Source organism: Cherax quadricarinatus, chromosome 77, assembly GCF_038502225.1.
Source record: "Cherax quadricarinatus isolate ZL_2023a chromosome 77, ASM3850222v1, whole genome shotgun sequence".
Classification (NCBI taxonomy): Eukaryota; Metazoa; Arthropoda; class Malacostraca; order Decapoda; family Parastacidae; genus Cherax; species Cherax quadricarinatus.
In genome coordinates this window covers 4,030,621-4,049,475 of record NC_091368.1, presented here as the reverse complement: position 1 = coordinate 4,049,475, position 18,855 = coordinate 4,030,621, and the positions used below count along the sequence as shown (strand labels likewise).

Sequence of the window (18,855 nt, the reverse complement as noted above, 5' to 3'; positions counted from 1 at the left end):
CAAGCCTGGTCTAGCAACTGGCTCCTTGAGTTTAACCCTGCCAAATGCAAAGTCATGAAGATTGGGGAAGGGCAAAGAAGACCGCAGACACAATATAGTTTAGATGGCCAAAGACTGCAAACCTCACTCAAGGAAAAAGATCTGGGGGTGAGTATAACACCGAGCATATCTCCTGAGGCGCACATCAATCAGATAACTGCTGCAGCATACGGGCGCCTGGCAAACCTACGGATAGCGTTCCGATACCTCAGTAAGGATTCGTTCAAGACTCTGTATACCACTTACGTCAGGCCCATACTGGAGTATGCAGCACCAGTTTGGAATCCACACCTAGTCAAGCACGTCAAGAAATTAGAGAAAGTGCAAAGGTTTGCAACAAGACTAGTCCCAGAGCTACGGGGAATGTCTTACGAAGAGAGGTTGAGGGAAATCGGCCTGACGATACTGGAGGACAGGAGGGTCAGGGGAGACATGATAACGACATATAAAATACTGCGCGGAATAGACAAGGTGGACAAAGACGGGATGTTCCAGAGATGGGACACAGACACAAGAGGTCACAATTGGAAGTTGAAGACTCAGATGAATCAAAGGGATGTTAGGAAGTATTTCTTCAGTCATAGAGTAGTCAGGCCGTGGAATAGCCTAGAAAGTGACGTAGTGGAGGCGGGAACCATACATAGTTTTAAGGCGAGGTATGATAAAGCTCATGGAGCAGGGAGAGAGAGGACCTAGTAACAATCAGCAAAGAGGCGGGGCCAGGAGCTATGAATCGACCCCTGCAACCACAAATAGGTGAGTACAAATAGGTGAGTACACACACACATACACAACCCTGGCTCTTTAAACGCCTGTCAGTGGCTATTTAAACGCTTGTCACTGGCTCTTTAAAGGTCTGTTAGTGGCTCTTTAAATACCTGTCAGTAGTTATTTAAACACCTGTCAGTGGCTATTTAAACTCCTGTTCTTTAAATACCCGTCAGTGCTTCCATATCGGATGATAATAATAATGATAATAATAATAATAATAATAATAATAATAATAATAATAATAATAATAATAATAATAATAATAATAATAATAATAATAATAATAATAATAATAATAATATTAATAATAATAATTAAAAAAAATATGCTAGCATTAAACAACTAATTTTTGGTCTGTTTAATATTTGGACTGTCGAGAAAAATATCAAATTTTTTGTACATTTTCGGCAGTTCCTCAGTAAATTGACTGAAATTAATTAGAATAAATTTAATAGAGAAGCTGGTTTTGTTATGGTTTTTCCTCCCCCTGGATTCAAATCCGGATTGAAGTCCTGTTTGAATCCGGATTGGAGTCGGATTCAAGTCGGATTTAAATCGAGATAGAAGTAGGAATCGAGTCCGGATAAAAGTCGGATTCAAATCGAAAAAAAATATCGGGAACGAATCTGGATACAAGTAGGATTCAAATCCAAATTTAAAAAGGATTCGAATCCGGATAGGTGTAGGAAACGAACATGGATAGAAGTCGAAAACGAACCTGGATAGAAGTCGAAAACGAACCCGGATAGAAGTCGAAAACGAACCCGGATAGAAGTCGAAAACGAACCCGGATAGAAGTCGAAAACGAACTCGGATAAAAATCGAAAACGAACTTGGATAGAAGTCGAAAACGAACCCGGATAGAAGTCGAAAACGAACCCGGATAGAAGTCGAAAACGAACCCGGATAGAAGTCGAAAACGAACCCGGATGGAAGTCGAAAACAAACCTGGATAGAAGTCGAAAACAAGTCCGGATTAAAAATTCGCCTTGAATCCTGTTCCAAATTCGACCTGAATCCGGATTCAAGTCGGATTTAAATCCGGATTGATGGAGTCTGCCTCGCCAGGGTCCAGCTGAGGAGTTTCTAGAGGTTTTCGTGCAGGTGTTGTAGGTGTTAATGAGCTTTCTGGCCTCAAATAACGTCGTCCAGCGTCTGTAAGAGACTAAAGGTGTTGTTATAAGTGTGTAGGAGAGAGGTGAGTGTGTCTGTGTCCTCTTATAACCTCAAATATTGCCTCACATACTGAAATATATGCTAATTTATGTGTTAAGTTTGGGGGTGGGGGGGGGTCTGACATGTTTTATTTTGGAATTTATGTTTTATTGTGGAGTAAAAGTCACAATATCATGGCTGGAACACAAGTAACTTTTTTGGCTACTTAAAATAGTCATGGTTCATTATTAAGCCGTAATGTTTAAGTGTTGTTTAGGTGCGACCCTTGTGGGTTTAGCGCTTAGTTTTGGTTGTAATAATGGTGTAATTGATAATCTTTGGTTGTGTCAGCTGCGTCTTCTTTTGTACTCGTGGGGGGAGGGGGAGTTGGAAGCGCTAAACCAGCAAGGGTCGTGCAGCTCCTATGGCGGTAATCAGGTTCGATCCTTAAGAGGGGAGGATAAGTCTAGTTCTGCTTACACTAGCTGTCCATGTTCACCTAGCAGTAAGTAGGTACCTGGGTGTTAGTCACTTTACACCTGTCACGGTTCACCTAGCAGTAAGTAGGTACCTGGGTGTTAGTCACTTTACACCTGTCACAGTTCACCTAGCAGTAAGTAGGTACCTGGGTGTTAGTCACCTTACACCTGTCACGGTTCACCTAGCACCTATGCTGTTTCAGTCATGTTATTGCATTTATATAACTTTATATAACTCTATATAACTCTATATAACTCTATATAACTCTATATAACTATATAACTCTATATAACTCTATATAACTCTATATAACTCTATATAACTCTATATAACTCTATATAACTCTATATAACTTCATTGCTTCACTCTGACACTCTTACACATTTCAGAACTTAAAGTATAATCAGTTACAAGTTTGATCACGATGGAGGAACTACAACCTATATACGTGGACTTAGCTTCGGAGAGTGACGACCCACACGTAACTGTCGTCGCCAGTCTTTGTATGTCTTGTGACAAAATGGTATGTATTGTTAAGGCTCAGGATATTCCCCATTATAGAGTATGTTAATCTTGTTTTGTGTGGGACTTGTGAAATTGCAATGACACGATTGCAAACAAATTGGGGAATGGGTGGGGTTTGAGCCCATAACAAGGGAGTCCCAAAAATCACAGGTCAGCTGGCCAAGTGGCGACTGCACTGGCCAGCGATTCATTTTGTGCATTTAGTGTATAACAAAGTAATATTGAGTGAACATTTCTATCCTAAGTCTTATAATTTTACAGGGCACAACTCGCTTACTCATGACCCGCATCCCTCACTACAAGGATGTTATTCTGACATCTTTCGAGTGTGACTACTGTGGCAACAAGAACACTGGTTTTCAGCTAGGACAGGTGCAGGAGCAAGGAGTACGCTACGAACTCTACTTGGAAAATGAAGACGATTTGAGTCGCCAGGTGGTACGTTCAGGGCATGCCACTGTGTCTGTACCAGAAGTGCAGCTGGAAATACCAGGAAATACAGACAAAGGAGGTGTGTTATTGCTTATTGGGGTTGTACTATAGTACAGTGAGCTCTTCATATAATAGACCTCAATGTAACACACTTTTAAAATAATGGTGAAATTCCACTGGTTAAATTGTATTTTAAACTCCTTTATTTTCAATGTTTCTTATAGTATAATTGTAAATCTGGTGTTTGCTATTTGGAGTGACATGTAAAGTGTCGCATCTGTGTACCTCTAGCAAGACAATGTGGATGATGGTGAAAGCATTTCTTTTCCAGGTCACTTTACCTTGGTGGGAGATGGCCAGCATGTTAAGAAACAACTGTACATTGTGTGTACAGTGCCATATTAGGTGTACCATAGAATAATTTATTTCATTTATGTGCAATTTTTTAATATTCTCAGTTAAGACACTCGGACCATCATCAATTAGTCCATTATATTGAGAATTTACCATACAGTGGTACCTCGGTATACACCCGCTTTGGAATAAGTCCAACTTGGTAAATGTCCTGTTTGGATGCGAAAATTTTTGCTTGGTATACGACCTTTGTTTGGAATATGACTTGCGTGCTAGAACTTGTATGGGTCAAAATGAGTCATGATGCCGCACACTACCCTTATTTACCTCTTTCTCAAGACAAAGCCACAACTGCCCAACTGCGTCAGTATGCCCATTGCTACCCTTCAGTGAGCAGCCCGTGCTGTAACTCTGAATTTTCACTTGTTTTTGTGTTTTTCGTATAAATTTTTATTAAATTCATTAACCATGAGTTCTAAGAAAGTTAACGAGAAGAGCCAAGCAATGAAGAAAATGGTTAGGATCACCATGGAGGTGAAGAAAGAGATTGTTGAAAAGTATGAAGGTGGCATGCGTATCTGAGACTTGGCTGCTGCATACCGTATGCCGAGAACAACGGTATCTACAAATGTGAAAAACAAATGTTATTAAATCGGCTAATGTTGTGAAGGGGGTGAAATCAATTACCAAACAAAGATCAGGGACATTAGAGCATGTTGAAAAATTGCTTTTGATTTGGATAACAGAAAAACAGTGTGCCAGCGATAGCGCATCAGGCAAAAAGGCAAAACTGAAGCTTGGCAGGAATGAGCCAAGAAAGTGAAGCGATTAAAGCCAGCCCATGGATCAGCAGGTCATCAGTGATTTTAAGAAACCACACTAAAGCATTATTCCAAAGGTGCTTTGAAGTGACCACTGATACAGAGTTAACCCTGAGAGAGTTTTGGAAAGATCACTTTACTGTCACACATTGCATAAGTCTCATTGACAAAGCCTGGCAGGAAGTTTCATACAGAACAACGAACTCTGCTTGGAGGAATATGGTGGCCAGAAGCAGTGGCTGAAAGGGACTTTGAGGACTTTGAGGCTGTGTCTATAGTGAAGGATATTGTCTCTGGGCATGGTCCATGGGTCTCGATGTGAATGATGATGTGGAGGAGGTAGTGGAGGGGCACAGGGAAGAGCTAACCACTGAGGAGCTGCAGGAACTTGAGGAGGAGGAGCACAAGACAAAGATGGATGCACTCTTCAGGCTCGGAAGAGGTGGTAGAGGAAGCCGCTACTTCATTAATCAAGGAAATCTTTGCCAAGTGGATGGACGTCAAAAACTTTGCAGAGAAGTATCACCCCAATAAACCCCAAACAAGCCGTAATAGCATTGTCTGGAATGACCAGACAATGTCACATTTCCGAAACATCCTGAGGAGAAGGCAGAAGCAAAGTTCTTTGGACAGATAAAGGTCAAACCTGGTGAGCTTCAACCAGGTCCAAATAGGGAAAAGACAGAAAAGAGAAGGAGACTCTCCTTCCAAACAATAACATTTCCTCCTCCCTTCTCAGCACTATCCTAGTAGGCACTCGACTCTAATCAGCAAAGTAAAGTGAGGTTAAATTTGCATTTATTTCATCTAATTCTTTTGTATTTATGTATGTAGTATTTTAGTATTAAGCAGTGTTTAAATTATTTTAAACAACCCCATAAATGTATAATATGCCGATAGCAAAAGGAATTTTTTTCATGGGAATGGATTAATCATTTCCCCTATATTTCTTATGGGAAAATTAGTTTGGTATACATCCTGTTTGGTGTAAGTCCAAGGTCCTGGAACAAATTAAGGATGTGTACCGAGGTACCACTGTATATGTATTTTATTTGAGTTGAGGCTTATAAGTCTTGGTTGTCCAAAAGATAAATTACAGTAACTGAGAAAACCAACAATTGACCATCTTCAAATTTTGAGACTGGTATATTCATAGATTGTTGTAACTGCTTTAATTTTTGAGTCTACCCAATTTAATCATGTCTGTTTTTTTTTCTGCTGGATGCATGGCTTATTTGAAGTCTATGCTATAGATACTGGCCTTATTTGCCTGTTTTTTTGAGAAATCAAATTAGATTTAGATTGTGACTAAAGTGGCTAGTTTATTGTACACCATTTCCATCCTCTGAATAATAGTGCCAGGACACATTAATGCAAAAGGCCTAAGAGTTAGTCCCCAAGAGGGTTAACAGCACATATATTTACAATTTATATTTATCTGTTGTAAGTAAATTTAGAATATCTGCTTAAAATATCTGGTATCTTATTTTCATTAATAAAATACCTTGACATATCACTTAAATTATTCTACTATTTCTGTCTGTTCCCCTCTAAGTGGACGGTCAACCACATAATGTTCGAGTAACCATAAGGCTGAGGCTGGATACTTTGCATTTAGTTGATCATCACCCGTGTGTATGTCAACTGGTAGAAGTACAGTATGTACTTGTAAACAAGACTAACCTTGTGAATAAATGGTTTAGATATCTGACAAGTTGTTAAATGAGACACATGTGCAGCATTTGGGTATCTTTGTTCTGCAAATGTTTCACCAGCCAGTGGCTTCTTCAGTCCAGTGCAGCAAAAGGTGGAAGATGAGAGGAGTTTGAGGTCTGGAGTTGATTCTAGACTGAGGGACTGATTACCTCAAACTCCATCTCATCTTACACTCTTTTTGCATTGGCCTGAAGATGCCACTGGCTGGTAAATCTTTCCCATTTAGTATGATTTGTAGTGACAGTATTTGGTTAATTTCTTAACATTCTAATACTAGCTAAAGTTCTAGGCTCAGTTTTTTATAACTGATACTAGAAATGCCAAACTCTTTCCTCATATTAACAACTTTTATAATTTTAAGGTATGAGTAATTCTGAGTTCTTAATTTTGCATTAGATACAAGAGCTAAAGTGAATTTTCTTTAGATAACATTAGCATTGGTACAGCATAATCAAGGATCTCATATAAGCCATGTTCATTCTCACTATTCTTTCATTAGCACTATAGTTGCTTTCTCCTTGGATTGAACCACAATGTCTCCCAGTGCCTCTGGAGCTGTATTACTACTATGGGTTTAGCATGGGCTTCATGAATGTAATAATGTAATGAAGCACTGTATGACCAATACAGACATACCTCGCTGTATGGTGGGTTAGGTTCCAGACTGCTGCCGCAAAGCAAATTGCAGCTTTTTTTTTAATTTGCCACTATATAAAAGCCTAAAAACATGCTTACACTATTGTTTATTATGTGCACAATAACACTTTGCCAAAAAAACAAGACAAAAGAAAAAAATAATAAGCGTTGCTTGATTGAGCTCGGAGTCAGCTGGAGTGTGCATCACTACCGAAAATAATAAAAGATGAACATAATTGAAACGTTCTGTATTACTGAAGCTCTCTAAAGTGAAGTGTCATATCAGCAAGGTATGCCTGTATAGATTTATTGTTTACTTTTTAATATAATGATTTGTACTTTCTCAGAGGTGACTACTGTCGAGGGAATTTTAAGACGGACGATAGAAGAGTTGAACCAAGATCAGTCTGCCAGAAGAATGGAGCAGAGAGAGGTTGCAGATCAGATAGATGATTTCATTGATAAAATACTGGGACTGCTGACCCTTAATGAAGCATTCACTCTAATTGTATGTACATGGATTTAATAGTCCAGGATTTTGTTAATTTTTATTTTGAACAGTGATTGAATTTAGATGAAAACATACACAGTCCCCATATACACAGGTTCATAATACACCTTGAGCCAGTGGACACACTTTCAGTTGTGGACAAGCTCTTGCAATATGTTTGCCGAATTGGAATTGCTTTGTAGACCTGACTCGGGTGGGCTGTAATGACCTGGGTGATTAGGCGGTACCCAAGAAAGCTTAACCTGAGGCCAGTTTGCAAGTGTTAAAAGTCATTCAGAATCAGTCACAGATATTTCTGACCCCATACTGTGGCGGTTTCCACCATTAACGAGGCTGCCTGTCAGGGTCTTGGAATGTTTAGGGAAGTCTTTTGATAATAGGTTCTCCTCAGCTCATGATGGTTCAACTTACAATGTTTTTGACTTTACGATGGTACAAAAGCAGTTACTTTGGAGATGAAACTTGAGATAATTACCCAGCATGAAGGTGGCAAGTCTCAAACTTGTATACATTTTTGTACTTTTCAATTCTGGCAGTTACATTAATTATTCATTTATTCAGTAACAGTAGTTATTTATTTACATATTTATTTTGTGGAAGGATTCAAGGAAACCTGTTAGCCGGACTTGAATCTTGGAAATGGGAAGTACAATGTCTGCACTATGAGGAGGGGTTTGGGATATTGGCGGTTTGGAGGTTGAGTTTTAAACTGTCGTATCTGAGCGCCTCTGCAAAGACAGTGATTATGTATGAGTGAGGTGAAAGTGTTGAGTGATGATGAAAGTATTTTCTTTTTGGGGATTTTCTTTCTTTTTGGATTACCCTGCCTCAGAGGGAGATGACTGACGAGTTAAAAAAAAATATTTAGCACATCATATTCATATTCGACTTACGATATTTTCAACTTATGATGGGTTCTTCGGAACTTAACCCCATCGTAAGCTGAGAAGCACTTGTAATTGAATGGAGTTTTTAATTGATGTTGGTTATCGTAATGTGGTATAATAATATTTGTGTTGAACATTTTATTCATGCTTATAGCATTTATTTTTTTTTTTTTAACAAGTCGGTCATCTCCCACCGAGGCAGGGTGACCCAAAAAAGAAAGAAAATCCCCAAAAAGAAAATGCTTTCATCATCATTCAACACTTTCACCACACTCACACATAATCACTGTTTTTGCAGAGGTGCTCAGAATACAACAGTTTAGAGGCATATGCGTATAAAGATACACAACACATCCCTCCAAACTGCCAATATCCCAAACTCCTCCTTTAAAGTGCAGGCATTGTACTTCCCATTTCCAGGACTCAAGTCCGACTATATGAAAATAACCGGTTTCCCTGAATTTTTTTTTTTTTTTTTTTTTTTAAACAAGTCGGCCGTCTCCCACCGAGGCAGGGTGACCCAAAAAAGAAAGAAAATCCCCAAAAAGAAAATACTTTCATCATCATTCAATACTTTCACCACACTCGCACATTATCACTGTTTTTGCAGAGGTGCTCAGAATACAACAGTCTAGAAGCATAAACATATAAAGATACACAACATATCCCTCCAAACTGCCAATATCCCAAACCCCTCCTTTAAAGTGCAGGCATTGTACTTCCCATTTCCAGGACTCAAGTCCGACTATATGAAAATAACCGGTTTCCCTGAATCCCTTCACTAAATATTACCCTGCTCACACTCCAACAGATCGTCAGGTCCCAAGTACCATTCGTCTCCATTCACTCCTATCTAACACGCTCACGCACGCTTGCTGGAAGTCCAAGCCCCTTACCCACAAAACCTCCTTTACCCCCTCTCTCCAACCCTTTCGAGGACGACCCCTACCCCGCCTTCCTTCCCCTATAGATTTATATGCTTTCCATGTCATTCTACTGTGATCCATTCTCTCTAAATGACCAAACCACCTCAACAACCCCTCTTCTGCCCTCTGACTAATACTTTTATTAACTCCACACCTTCTCCTAATTTCCACACTCCGAATTTTCTGCATAATATTTACACCACACATTGCCCTTAAACAGGACATCTCCGCTGCCTCCAACCGTCTCCTCGCTGCTGCATTTACCACCCAAGCTTCACACCCATATAAGAGTGTTGGTACTACTATACTTTCATACATTCCCTTCTTTGCCTCCATAGATAACGTTTTTTGACTCCACATATACCTCAACGCACCACTCACCTTTTTTCCCTCATCAATTCTATGATTAACCTCATCCTTCATAAATCCATCCGCCGACACGTCAACTCCCAAGTATCTGAAAACATTCACTTCTTCCATACTCCTCCTCCCCAATTTGATATCCAATTTTTCTTTATCTAAATCATTTGACACCCTCATCACCTTACTCTTTTCTATGTTCACTTTCAACTTTCTACCTTTACACACATTCCCAAACTCATCCACTAACCTTTGCAATTTTTCTTTAGAATCTCCCATAAGCACAGTATCATCAGCAAAAAGTAACTGTGTCAATTCCCATTTTGAATTTGATTCCCCATAATTTAATCCCACCCCTCTCCCAAACACCCTAGCATTTACTTCCTTTACAACCCCATCTATAAATATATTAAACAACCATGGTGACATTACACATCCCTGTCTAAGACCTACTTTTACCGGGAAGTAGTCTCCCTCTCTTCTACACACCCTAACCTGAGCCTCACTATCCTCATAAAAACTCTTTACAGCATTTAATAACTTACCACCTATTCCATATACTTGCAACATCTGCCACATTGCTCCTCTATCCACTCTATCATATGCCTTTTCTAAATCCATAAATGCAATAAAAACTTCCCTATCTTTATCTAAATACTGTTCACATATATGCTTCAATGTAAACACCTGATCTACACATCCCCTACCCACTCTAAAACCTCCTTGCTCATCCGCAATCCTACATTCTGTCTTACCTCTAATTCTTTCAATTATAACCCTACCGTACACTTTTCCTGGTATACTCAGTAAGCTTATTCCTCTATAATTTTTACAGTCTCTTTTGTCCCCTTTCCCTTTATATAAAGGGACTATACATGCTCTCTGCCAATCCCTAGGTACCTTCCCCTCTTTCATACATTTATTAAACAAAAGTACCAACCACTCCAACACTATATCCCCCCCTGCTTTTAACATTTCTGTCATGATCCCATCAGTTCCAGCTGCTTTACCCCCTTTCATTTTACGTAATGCCTCACGTACCTCCCCCACACTTACATTCTGCTCTTCTTCACTCCTAAAAGATGGTATACCTCCCTGACCAGTGCATGAAATTACTGCCTCTGTTTCTTCCTTAACATTTAAAAGTTCCTCAAAATATTCTCGCCATCTACCCAATACCTCCATCTCCCCATCTACTAACTCCCCTACTCTGTTTTTAACTGACAAATCCATATTTTCCCTAGGCTTTCTTAACTTGTTTAACTCACTCCAAAATTTTTTCTTATTTTCATTAAAATTTCTTGACAGTGCCTCTCCCACTCTATCATCTGCTCTCCTTTTGCACTCTCTCACCACTCTCTTTACCTTTCTTTTACTCTCCATATACTCTGCTCTTCTTATAACACTTCTGCTTTGTAAAAACCTCTCATAAGCTACCTTTTTCTCTTTTATCACACCCTTTACTTCATCATTCCACCAATCACTCCTCTTTCCTCCTGCCCCCACCCTCCTATAACCACAAACTTCTGCCCCACATTCTAATACTGCATTTTTAAAACTATTCCAACCCTCTTCAACCCCCCCACTACTCATCTTTGCACTAGCCCACCTTTCTGCCAATAGTCGCTTATATCTCACCCGAACTTCCTCCTCCCTTAGTTTATACACTTTCACTTCCCTCTTACTTGTTGTTGCCACCTTCCTCTTTTCCCATCTACCTCTTACTCTAACTGTAGCTACAACTAAATAATGATCCGATATATCAGTTGCCCCTCTATAAACATGTACATCCTGGAGCCTACCCATCAACCTTTTATCCACCAATACATAATCTAATAAACTACTTTCATTACGTGCTACATCATACCTTGTATATTTATTTATCCTCTTTTTCATAAAATATGTATTACTTATTACCAAATTTCTTTCTACACATAGCTCAATTAAAGGCTCCCCATTTACATTTACCCCTGGCACCCCAAATTTACCTACTACTCCCTCCATAACATTTTTACCCACTTTAGCATTAAAATCCCCAACCACCATTACTCTCACACTTGATTCAAAACTCCCCACGCATTCACTCAACATTTCCCAAAATCTCTCTCTCTCCTCTACACTTCTCTCTTCTCCAGGTGCATACACGCTTATTATAACCCACTTTTCACATCCAATCTTTATTTTACTCCACATAATCCTTGAATTAATACATTTATAGTCCCTCTTTTCCTGCCATAGCTTATCCTTCAACATTATTGCTACTCCTTCTTTAGCTCTAACTCTATTTGAAACCCCTGACCTAATCCCATTTATTCCTCTCCACTGAAACTCTCCCACCCCCTTCAGCTTTGTTTCACTTAAAGCCAGGACATCCAGCTTCTTCTCATTCATAACATCCACAATCATCTCTTTCTTATCATCTGCACAACATCCACGCACATTCAGACTTCCCACTTTGACAATTTTCTTCTTCTTATTCTTTTTAGTAATCTTTACAGGAAAAGGGGTTACTAGCCCATTGTTCCCGGCATTTTAGTTGACTTTTACAACACGCATGGCTTACGGAGGAAAGATTCTTATTCCACTTCCCCATGGATATAAAAGGAAAATTAATAAGACCAAGAACTATTAAGATAAAATCAAAGAAAACTCAGATGAGTGTGTATAAATAAATGTGTACATGTATGTGTAGTGTGACCTAAGTGTAAGTAGAAGTAGCAAGACATGCCTGTAATCTTGCATATTTATGAGACAGACAAAAGACATCAGCAATCCTACCATCATGTAAAACAATCACAGGCTTCGTTTTACACTCACTTGGCAGGACGGTAGTACCTCCCTGGGTGGTTGCTGTCTACCAACCTACTACCTGAATCCCTTCACTAAATATTACCCTGCTCACACTCCAACAGCTCGTCAGGTCCCAAGTACCATTTGTCTCCATTCACTATCTAACACTCTCATGCATGCTTGCTGGAAGTTCAAGTCCCTTGCCCATATAACCTCCTTTACCCCATCCCTCCAACCTTTCCTAGGACGACAACTACCCTGCCTTCCTTCCCCTACAGATTTATATGTTCTCTAAGTCATTCTGCTTTGTTCCATCCTCTTTAAATGACCAAACCACCTCAATAACCCCTCTTCAGCCCTTTGACTAATACTTTTAGCAACTATGTTATTGCTGGTGTTTTTTCTGTCTTATAAACATTCAAGATTTCTGGTATGTCTTGCTACTTCTACTTACATTTAGGTCACAGTACACATGCATGTACAAGCATGTATATACACACCCCTCTGGGTTTTCTTCTATTTTCTTACTGATTCTTGTTCTTGTTTATATCCTCTTATCTCCATGGGGAAGTGGAACAGAATTCTTCCTCTGTAAGCTATGCATGTTGTAAGAGGCAACTAAAATGCCAGGAGTAAGAGGCTAGTAACCCCATCTCCTGTATAAATTACTAAATTTAAAAAGAGAAACTTTCGTTTTTCTTTGTGGGCCACCCTGCCTTGGTGGGATACTGCCGCTTTGTTGAAAGAAGTCTTTTTATTCTGTCTCATAAACATGCATACTGCTACTTACACTTAGGTCATGCTACACATGCATGTACAAGCTTATACGTATCTGAGAGAGTTAGAGCAAAGGAAGGGGTAGCAGTAATGTTAAATGATCAGTTATGGAAGGAGAAAAGAGAATATGAATGTGTAAATTCAAGAATTATGTGGATTAAAGTAAAGGTTGGATGCGAGAAGTGGGTCATAATAAGCGTGTATGCACCTGGAGAAGAGAGGAATGCAGAGGAGAGAGAGAGATTTTGGGAGATGTTAAGTGAATGTATAGGAGCCTTTGAACCAAGTGAGAGAGTAATTGTGGTAGGGGACTTGAATGCTAAAGTAGGAGAAACTTTTAGAGAGGGTGTGGTAGGTAAGTTTGGGGTGCCAGGTGTAAATGATAATGGGAGCCCTTTGATTGAACTTTGTATAGAAAGGGGTTTAGTTATAGGTAATACATATTTTAAGAAAAAGAGGATAAATAAGTATACACGATATGATGTAGGGCGAAATGACAGTAGTTTGTTGGATTATGTATTGGTAGATAAAAGACTGTTGAGTAGACTTCAGGATGTACATGTTTATAGAGGGGCCACAGATATATCAGATCACTTTCTAGTTGTAGCTACACTGAGAGTAAAAGGTAGATGGGATACAAGGAGAATAGAAGCATCAGGGAAGAGAGAGGTGAAGGTTTATAAACTAAAAGAGGAGGCAGTTAGGGTAAGATATAAACAGCTATTGGAGGATAGATGGGCTAATGAGAGCATAGGCAATGGGGTCGAAGAGGTATGGGGTAGGTTTAAAAATGTAGTGTTAGAGTGTTCAGCAGAAGTTTGTGGTTACAGGAAAGTGGGTGCAGGAGGGAAGAGGAGCGATTGGTGGAATGATGATGTAAAGAGAGTAGTAAGGGAGAAAAAGTTAGCATATGAGAAGTTTTTACAAAGTAGAAGTGATGCAAGGAGGGAAGAGTATATGGAGAAAAAGAGAGAAGTTAAGAGAGTGGTGAAGCAATGTAAAAAGAGAGCAAATGAGAGAGTGGGTGAGATGTTATCAACAAATTTTGTTGAAAATAAGAAAAAGTTTTGGAGTGAGATTAACAAGTTAAGAAAGCCTAGAGAACAAATGGATTTGTCAGTTAAAAATAGGAGAGGAGAGTTATTAAATGGAGAGGTAGAGGTATTGGGAAGATGGAAGGAATATTTTGAGGAATTGTTAAATGTTGATGAAGATAGGGAAGCTGTGATTTCGTGTATAGGGCAAGGAGGAATAACATCTTGTAGGAGTGAGGAAGAGCCAGTTGTGAGTGTGGGGGAAGTTCGTGAGGCAGTAGGTAAAATGAAAGGGGGTAAGGCAGCCGGGATTGATGGGATAAAGATAGAAATGTTAAAAGCAGGTGGGGATATAGTTTTGGAGTGGTTGGTGCAATTATTTAATAAATGTATGGAAGAGGGTAAGGTACCTAGGGATTGGCAGAGAGCATGCATAGTTCCTTTGTATAAAGGCAAAGGGGATAAAAGAGAGTGCAAAAATTATAGGGGGATAAGTCTGTTGAGTGTACCTGGTAAAGTGTATGGTAGAGTTATAATTGAAAGAATTAAGAGTAAGACGGAGAATAGGATAGCAGATGAACAAGGAGGCTTTAGGAAAGGTAGGGGGTGTGTGGACCAGGTGTTTACAGTGAAACATATAAGTGAACAGTATTTAGATAAGGCTAAAGAGGTCTTTGTGGCATTTATGGATTTGGAAAAGGCGTATGACAGGGTGGATAGGGGGGCAATGTGGCAGATGTTGCAAGTGTATGGTGTAGGAGGTAGGTTACTGAAAGCAGTGAAGAGTTTTTACGAGGATAGTGAGGCTCAAGTTAGAGTATGTAGGAAAGAGGGAAATTTTTTCCCAGTAAAAGTAGGCCTTAGACAAGGATGTGTGATGTCACCGTGGTTGTTTAATATATTTATAGATGGGGTTGTAAGAGAAGTAAATGCGAGGGTCTTGGCAAGAGGCGTGGAGTTAAAAGATAAAGAATCACACACAAAGTGGGAGTTGTCACAGCTGCTCTTTGCCGATGACACTGTGCTCTTGGGAGATTCTGAAGAGAAGTTGCAGAGATTGGTGGATGAATTTGGTAGGGTGTGCAAAAGAAGAAAATTAAAGGTGAATACAGGAAAGAGTAAGGTTATGAGGATAACAAAAAGATTAGGTGATGAAAGATTGAATATCAGATTGGAGGGAGAGAGTATGGAGGAGGTGAACGTATTCAGATATTTGGGAGTGGACGTGTCAGCGGATGGGTCTATGAAAGATGAGGTGAATCATAGAATTGATGAGGGAAAAAGAGTGAGTGGTGCACTTAGGAGTCTGTGGAGACAAAGAACTTTGTCCTTGGAGGCAAAGAGGGGAATGTATGAGAGTATAGTTTTACCAACGCTCTTATATGGGTGTGAAGCGTGGGTGATGAATGTTGCAGCGAGGAGAAGGCTGGAGGCAGTGGAGATGTCATGTCTGAGGGCAATGTGTGGTGTGAATATAATGCAGAGAATTCGTAGTTTGGAAGTTAGGAGGAGGTGCGGGATTACCAAAACTGTTGTCCAGAGGGCTGAGGAAGGGTTGTTGAGGTGGTTCGGACATGTAGAGAGAATGGAGCGAAACAGAATGACTTCAAGAGTGTATCAGTCTGTAGTGGAAGGAAGACGGGGTAGGGGTCGGCCTAGGAAGGGTTGGAGGGAGGGGGTAAAGGAGGTTTTGTGTGCGAGGGGCTTGGACTTCCAGCAGGCATGCGTGAGCGTGTTTGATAGGAGTGAATGGAGACAAATGGTTTTTAATACTTGACGTGCTGTTGGAGTGTGAGCAAAGTAACATTTATGAAGGGATTCAGGGAAACCGGCAGGCCGGACTTGAGTCCTGGAGATGGGAAGTACAGTGCCTGCACTCTGAAGGAGGGGTGTTAATGTTGCAGTTTAAAAACTGTAGTGTAAAGCACCCTTCTGGCAAGACAGTGATGGAGTGAATGATGGTGAAAGTTTTTCTTTTTCGGGCCACCCTGCCTTGGTGGGAATCGGCCGGTGTGATAATAAAAAAAAAAAAAAAGAAAACACACCCCTCTGGGTTTTCTTCTATTTTCTTACTAGTTCTTGTTCTTGTCTGTTTCTGCTTGTCTCCATGGGGAGGTGGAACAGAGTCCTTCCTCTGTAAGCCATGTGTGTCATAAAAGGTGACTAAAATGCCGGGAGCAAGGGGCTATTAACCTCTTTTGCAAAAATAATTAAGTTTAAAAAGAAGAAAAATTATAGTTTCTCTTTTTTTTGGGTCACCCTGCCTACTGATGTGTTAATTTTTTTTTTTAAACGTTGTGTATTGCTTTAATAGACTTGAGCACATTGTGCAGTCTTGCATGAAAATTATAATAAAGTGGAAACCTTATGACCACAGGTGGATGATCCATCTGGGAACAGCTTTGTGGAGAACCCACTTGCTCCACACGTTGACCCACAGCTGAAGAAGAAAGTTTACAAGAGAACCCCAGAACAGAATACTCAGTTGGGACTTTCTGAAGACGATGTAGTGGAGAAAAAATTGGATTCCGTAAGTGAAGAGATTGAGAAAAAAGATACAAGTAAGGATGAAGAGTTGACGAAGAAAAAGGATAAAGAAGATGCAGAGAATATAAAAGATGAGGTTCTGGTGTTTTCCACACTTTGTGACAGATGCTCAGTGCCAACAAAAACCAATATGAAAATTGTGAAGATTCCATATTTTAAGGTAAATTACTGTGCAATGTCTATAGTGTGTTAGTGTTTGTCTCTACCTGTAAATATGATGGGTAACTTTTAATTATCTGGGATATTTTAGATATTATGAGTTAATGTACCAGTAAACTATAAACTCATGATGAATGCCCAAGTATATTTAATGATTGTTATGTTATGGAGGGAGTAGTAGGTAAATTTGGGGTGCCAGGGGTAAATGTAAATGGGGAGCCTTTAATTGAGCTATGTGTAGAAAGAGATTTGGTAATAAGATACATATATTATGAAAAAGAGGATAAATAAATATACAAGGTATGATGTAGCACGTAATGAAAGTAGTTTATTAGATTATGTATTGGTGGATAAAAGTTGATGGGTAGGCTCCAGGATGTACATGTTTATAGAGGGGCAACTGATATATCGGATCATTATTTAGTTGTAGCTACAGTTAGAGTAAGAGGTAGATGGGAAAAGAGGAAGGTGGCAACAACAAGTAAGAGGGAGGTGAAAGTGTATAAACTAAGGGAGGAGGAAGTTCGGGCGAGATATAAGCGACTATTGGCAGAAAGGTGGGCTAGTGCAAAGATGAGTAGTGGGGGGGTTGAAGAGGGTTGGAATAGTTTTAAAAATGCAGTATTAGAATGTGCGGCAGAAGTTTGTGGTTATAGGAGGGTGTGGGCAGGAGGAAAGAGGAGTGATTGGTGGAATGATGAAGCAAAGGGTGTGATAAAAGAGAAAAAGGTAGCTTATGAGAGGTTTTTACAAAGCAGAAGTGTTATAAGAAGAGCAGAGTATATGGATAGTAAAAGAAAGGTAAAGAGAGTGGTGAGAGAGTGCAAAAGGAGAGCAGATGATAGTGGGAGAGGCACTGTCAAGAAATTTTAATGAAAATAAGAAAAAATTTTGGAGTGAGTTAAACAAGTTAAGAAAGCCTAGGGAAAGTATGGATTTGTCAGTTAAAAACAGAGTAGGGGAGTTAGTAGATGGGGAGATGGAGGTATTAGGTAGATGGCGAGAATATTTTGAGGAACTTTTAAATGTTAAGGAAGAAAGAGAGGCAGTAATTTCATGCACTGGTCAGGGAGGTATACCATCTTTTAGGAGTGAAGAAGAGCAGAATGCAAGTGTGGGGGAGGTACGTGAGGCATTATGTAGAATGAAAGGGGGTAAAGCAGCTGGAACTGATGGGATCATGACAGAAATGTTAGAAGCAGGGGGGGGGATATAGTGTTGGAGTGGTTGGTACTTTTGTTTAATAAATGTATGAAAGAGGGGAAGGTACCTAGGGAATGGCGGAGAGCATGTATAGTCCCTTTATATAAAGAGAAAGGGGACAAAAGAGACTGTAAAAATTATAGAGGAATAAGTTTACTGAGTATACCAGGAAAAGTGTACGGTAGGGTTATAATTGAAGAATTAGAGGTAAGACAGAATGTAGGATTGCGGATGAGCAAGGAGGTTTCAGAGTGGGTAGAGGATGTGTAGATCAAGTGTTTACATTGAAGCATATATGTGAACAGTATTAAGATAAAGGTAGGGAAGTTTTTATTGCATTTATGGATTTAGAAAAGGCATATGATAGAGTGGATAAAGGAGCAATGTGGCAGATGTTGCAAGTTTATGGAATAGGTGGTAAGTTATTAAATGCTGTAAAGAGTTTTTATGAGGATAGTGAGGCTCAGGTTAGGGTGTAGAAGAGAGGGAGAATACTTCCCGGTAAAAGTAGTTCTTAGACAGGGATGTGTAATGTCACCATGGTTGTTTAATATATTTATAGATGGGGTTGTAAAGGAAGTAAATGCTAGGGTGTTCGGGAGAGGGGTGGGATTAAATTTTGGGGAATCAAATTCAAAATGGGAATTGACACAGTTGCTTTTTGCTGATGATACTGTGCTTATGGGAGATTCTAAAGAAAAATTGCAAAGGTTAGTGGATGAGTTTGGGAAT

At 39.6% G+C, this 18,855-nt stretch overlaps 1 protein-coding gene across 1 annotated transcript in view; it reads left to right on the top strand.

Annotated features, from left to right (window-relative positions):
* Window positions 1-1,867: 1,867 nt before the first annotated feature.
* Window positions 1,868-18,855, top strand: part of Zpr1 (zinc finger protein Zpr1) — a 33,443-nt gene continuing 16,455 nt past the window's right edge. Inside the window, exons 1-5 of the mRNA XM_070101440.1 lie at window positions 1,868-2,008; window positions 2,835-2,968; window positions 3,232-3,481; window positions 7,277-7,437; window positions 16,592-16,921. Coding sequence (XP_069957541.1) covers window positions 2,870-2,968; window positions 3,232-3,481; window positions 7,277-7,437; window positions 16,592-16,921 — 840 coding nt within the window. The 5' untranslated portion in view covers window positions 1,868-2,008; window positions 2,835-2,869. The remainder of the gene's footprint in view (window positions 2,009-2,834; window positions 2,969-3,231; window positions 3,482-7,276; window positions 7,438-16,591; window positions 16,922-18,855) is intronic.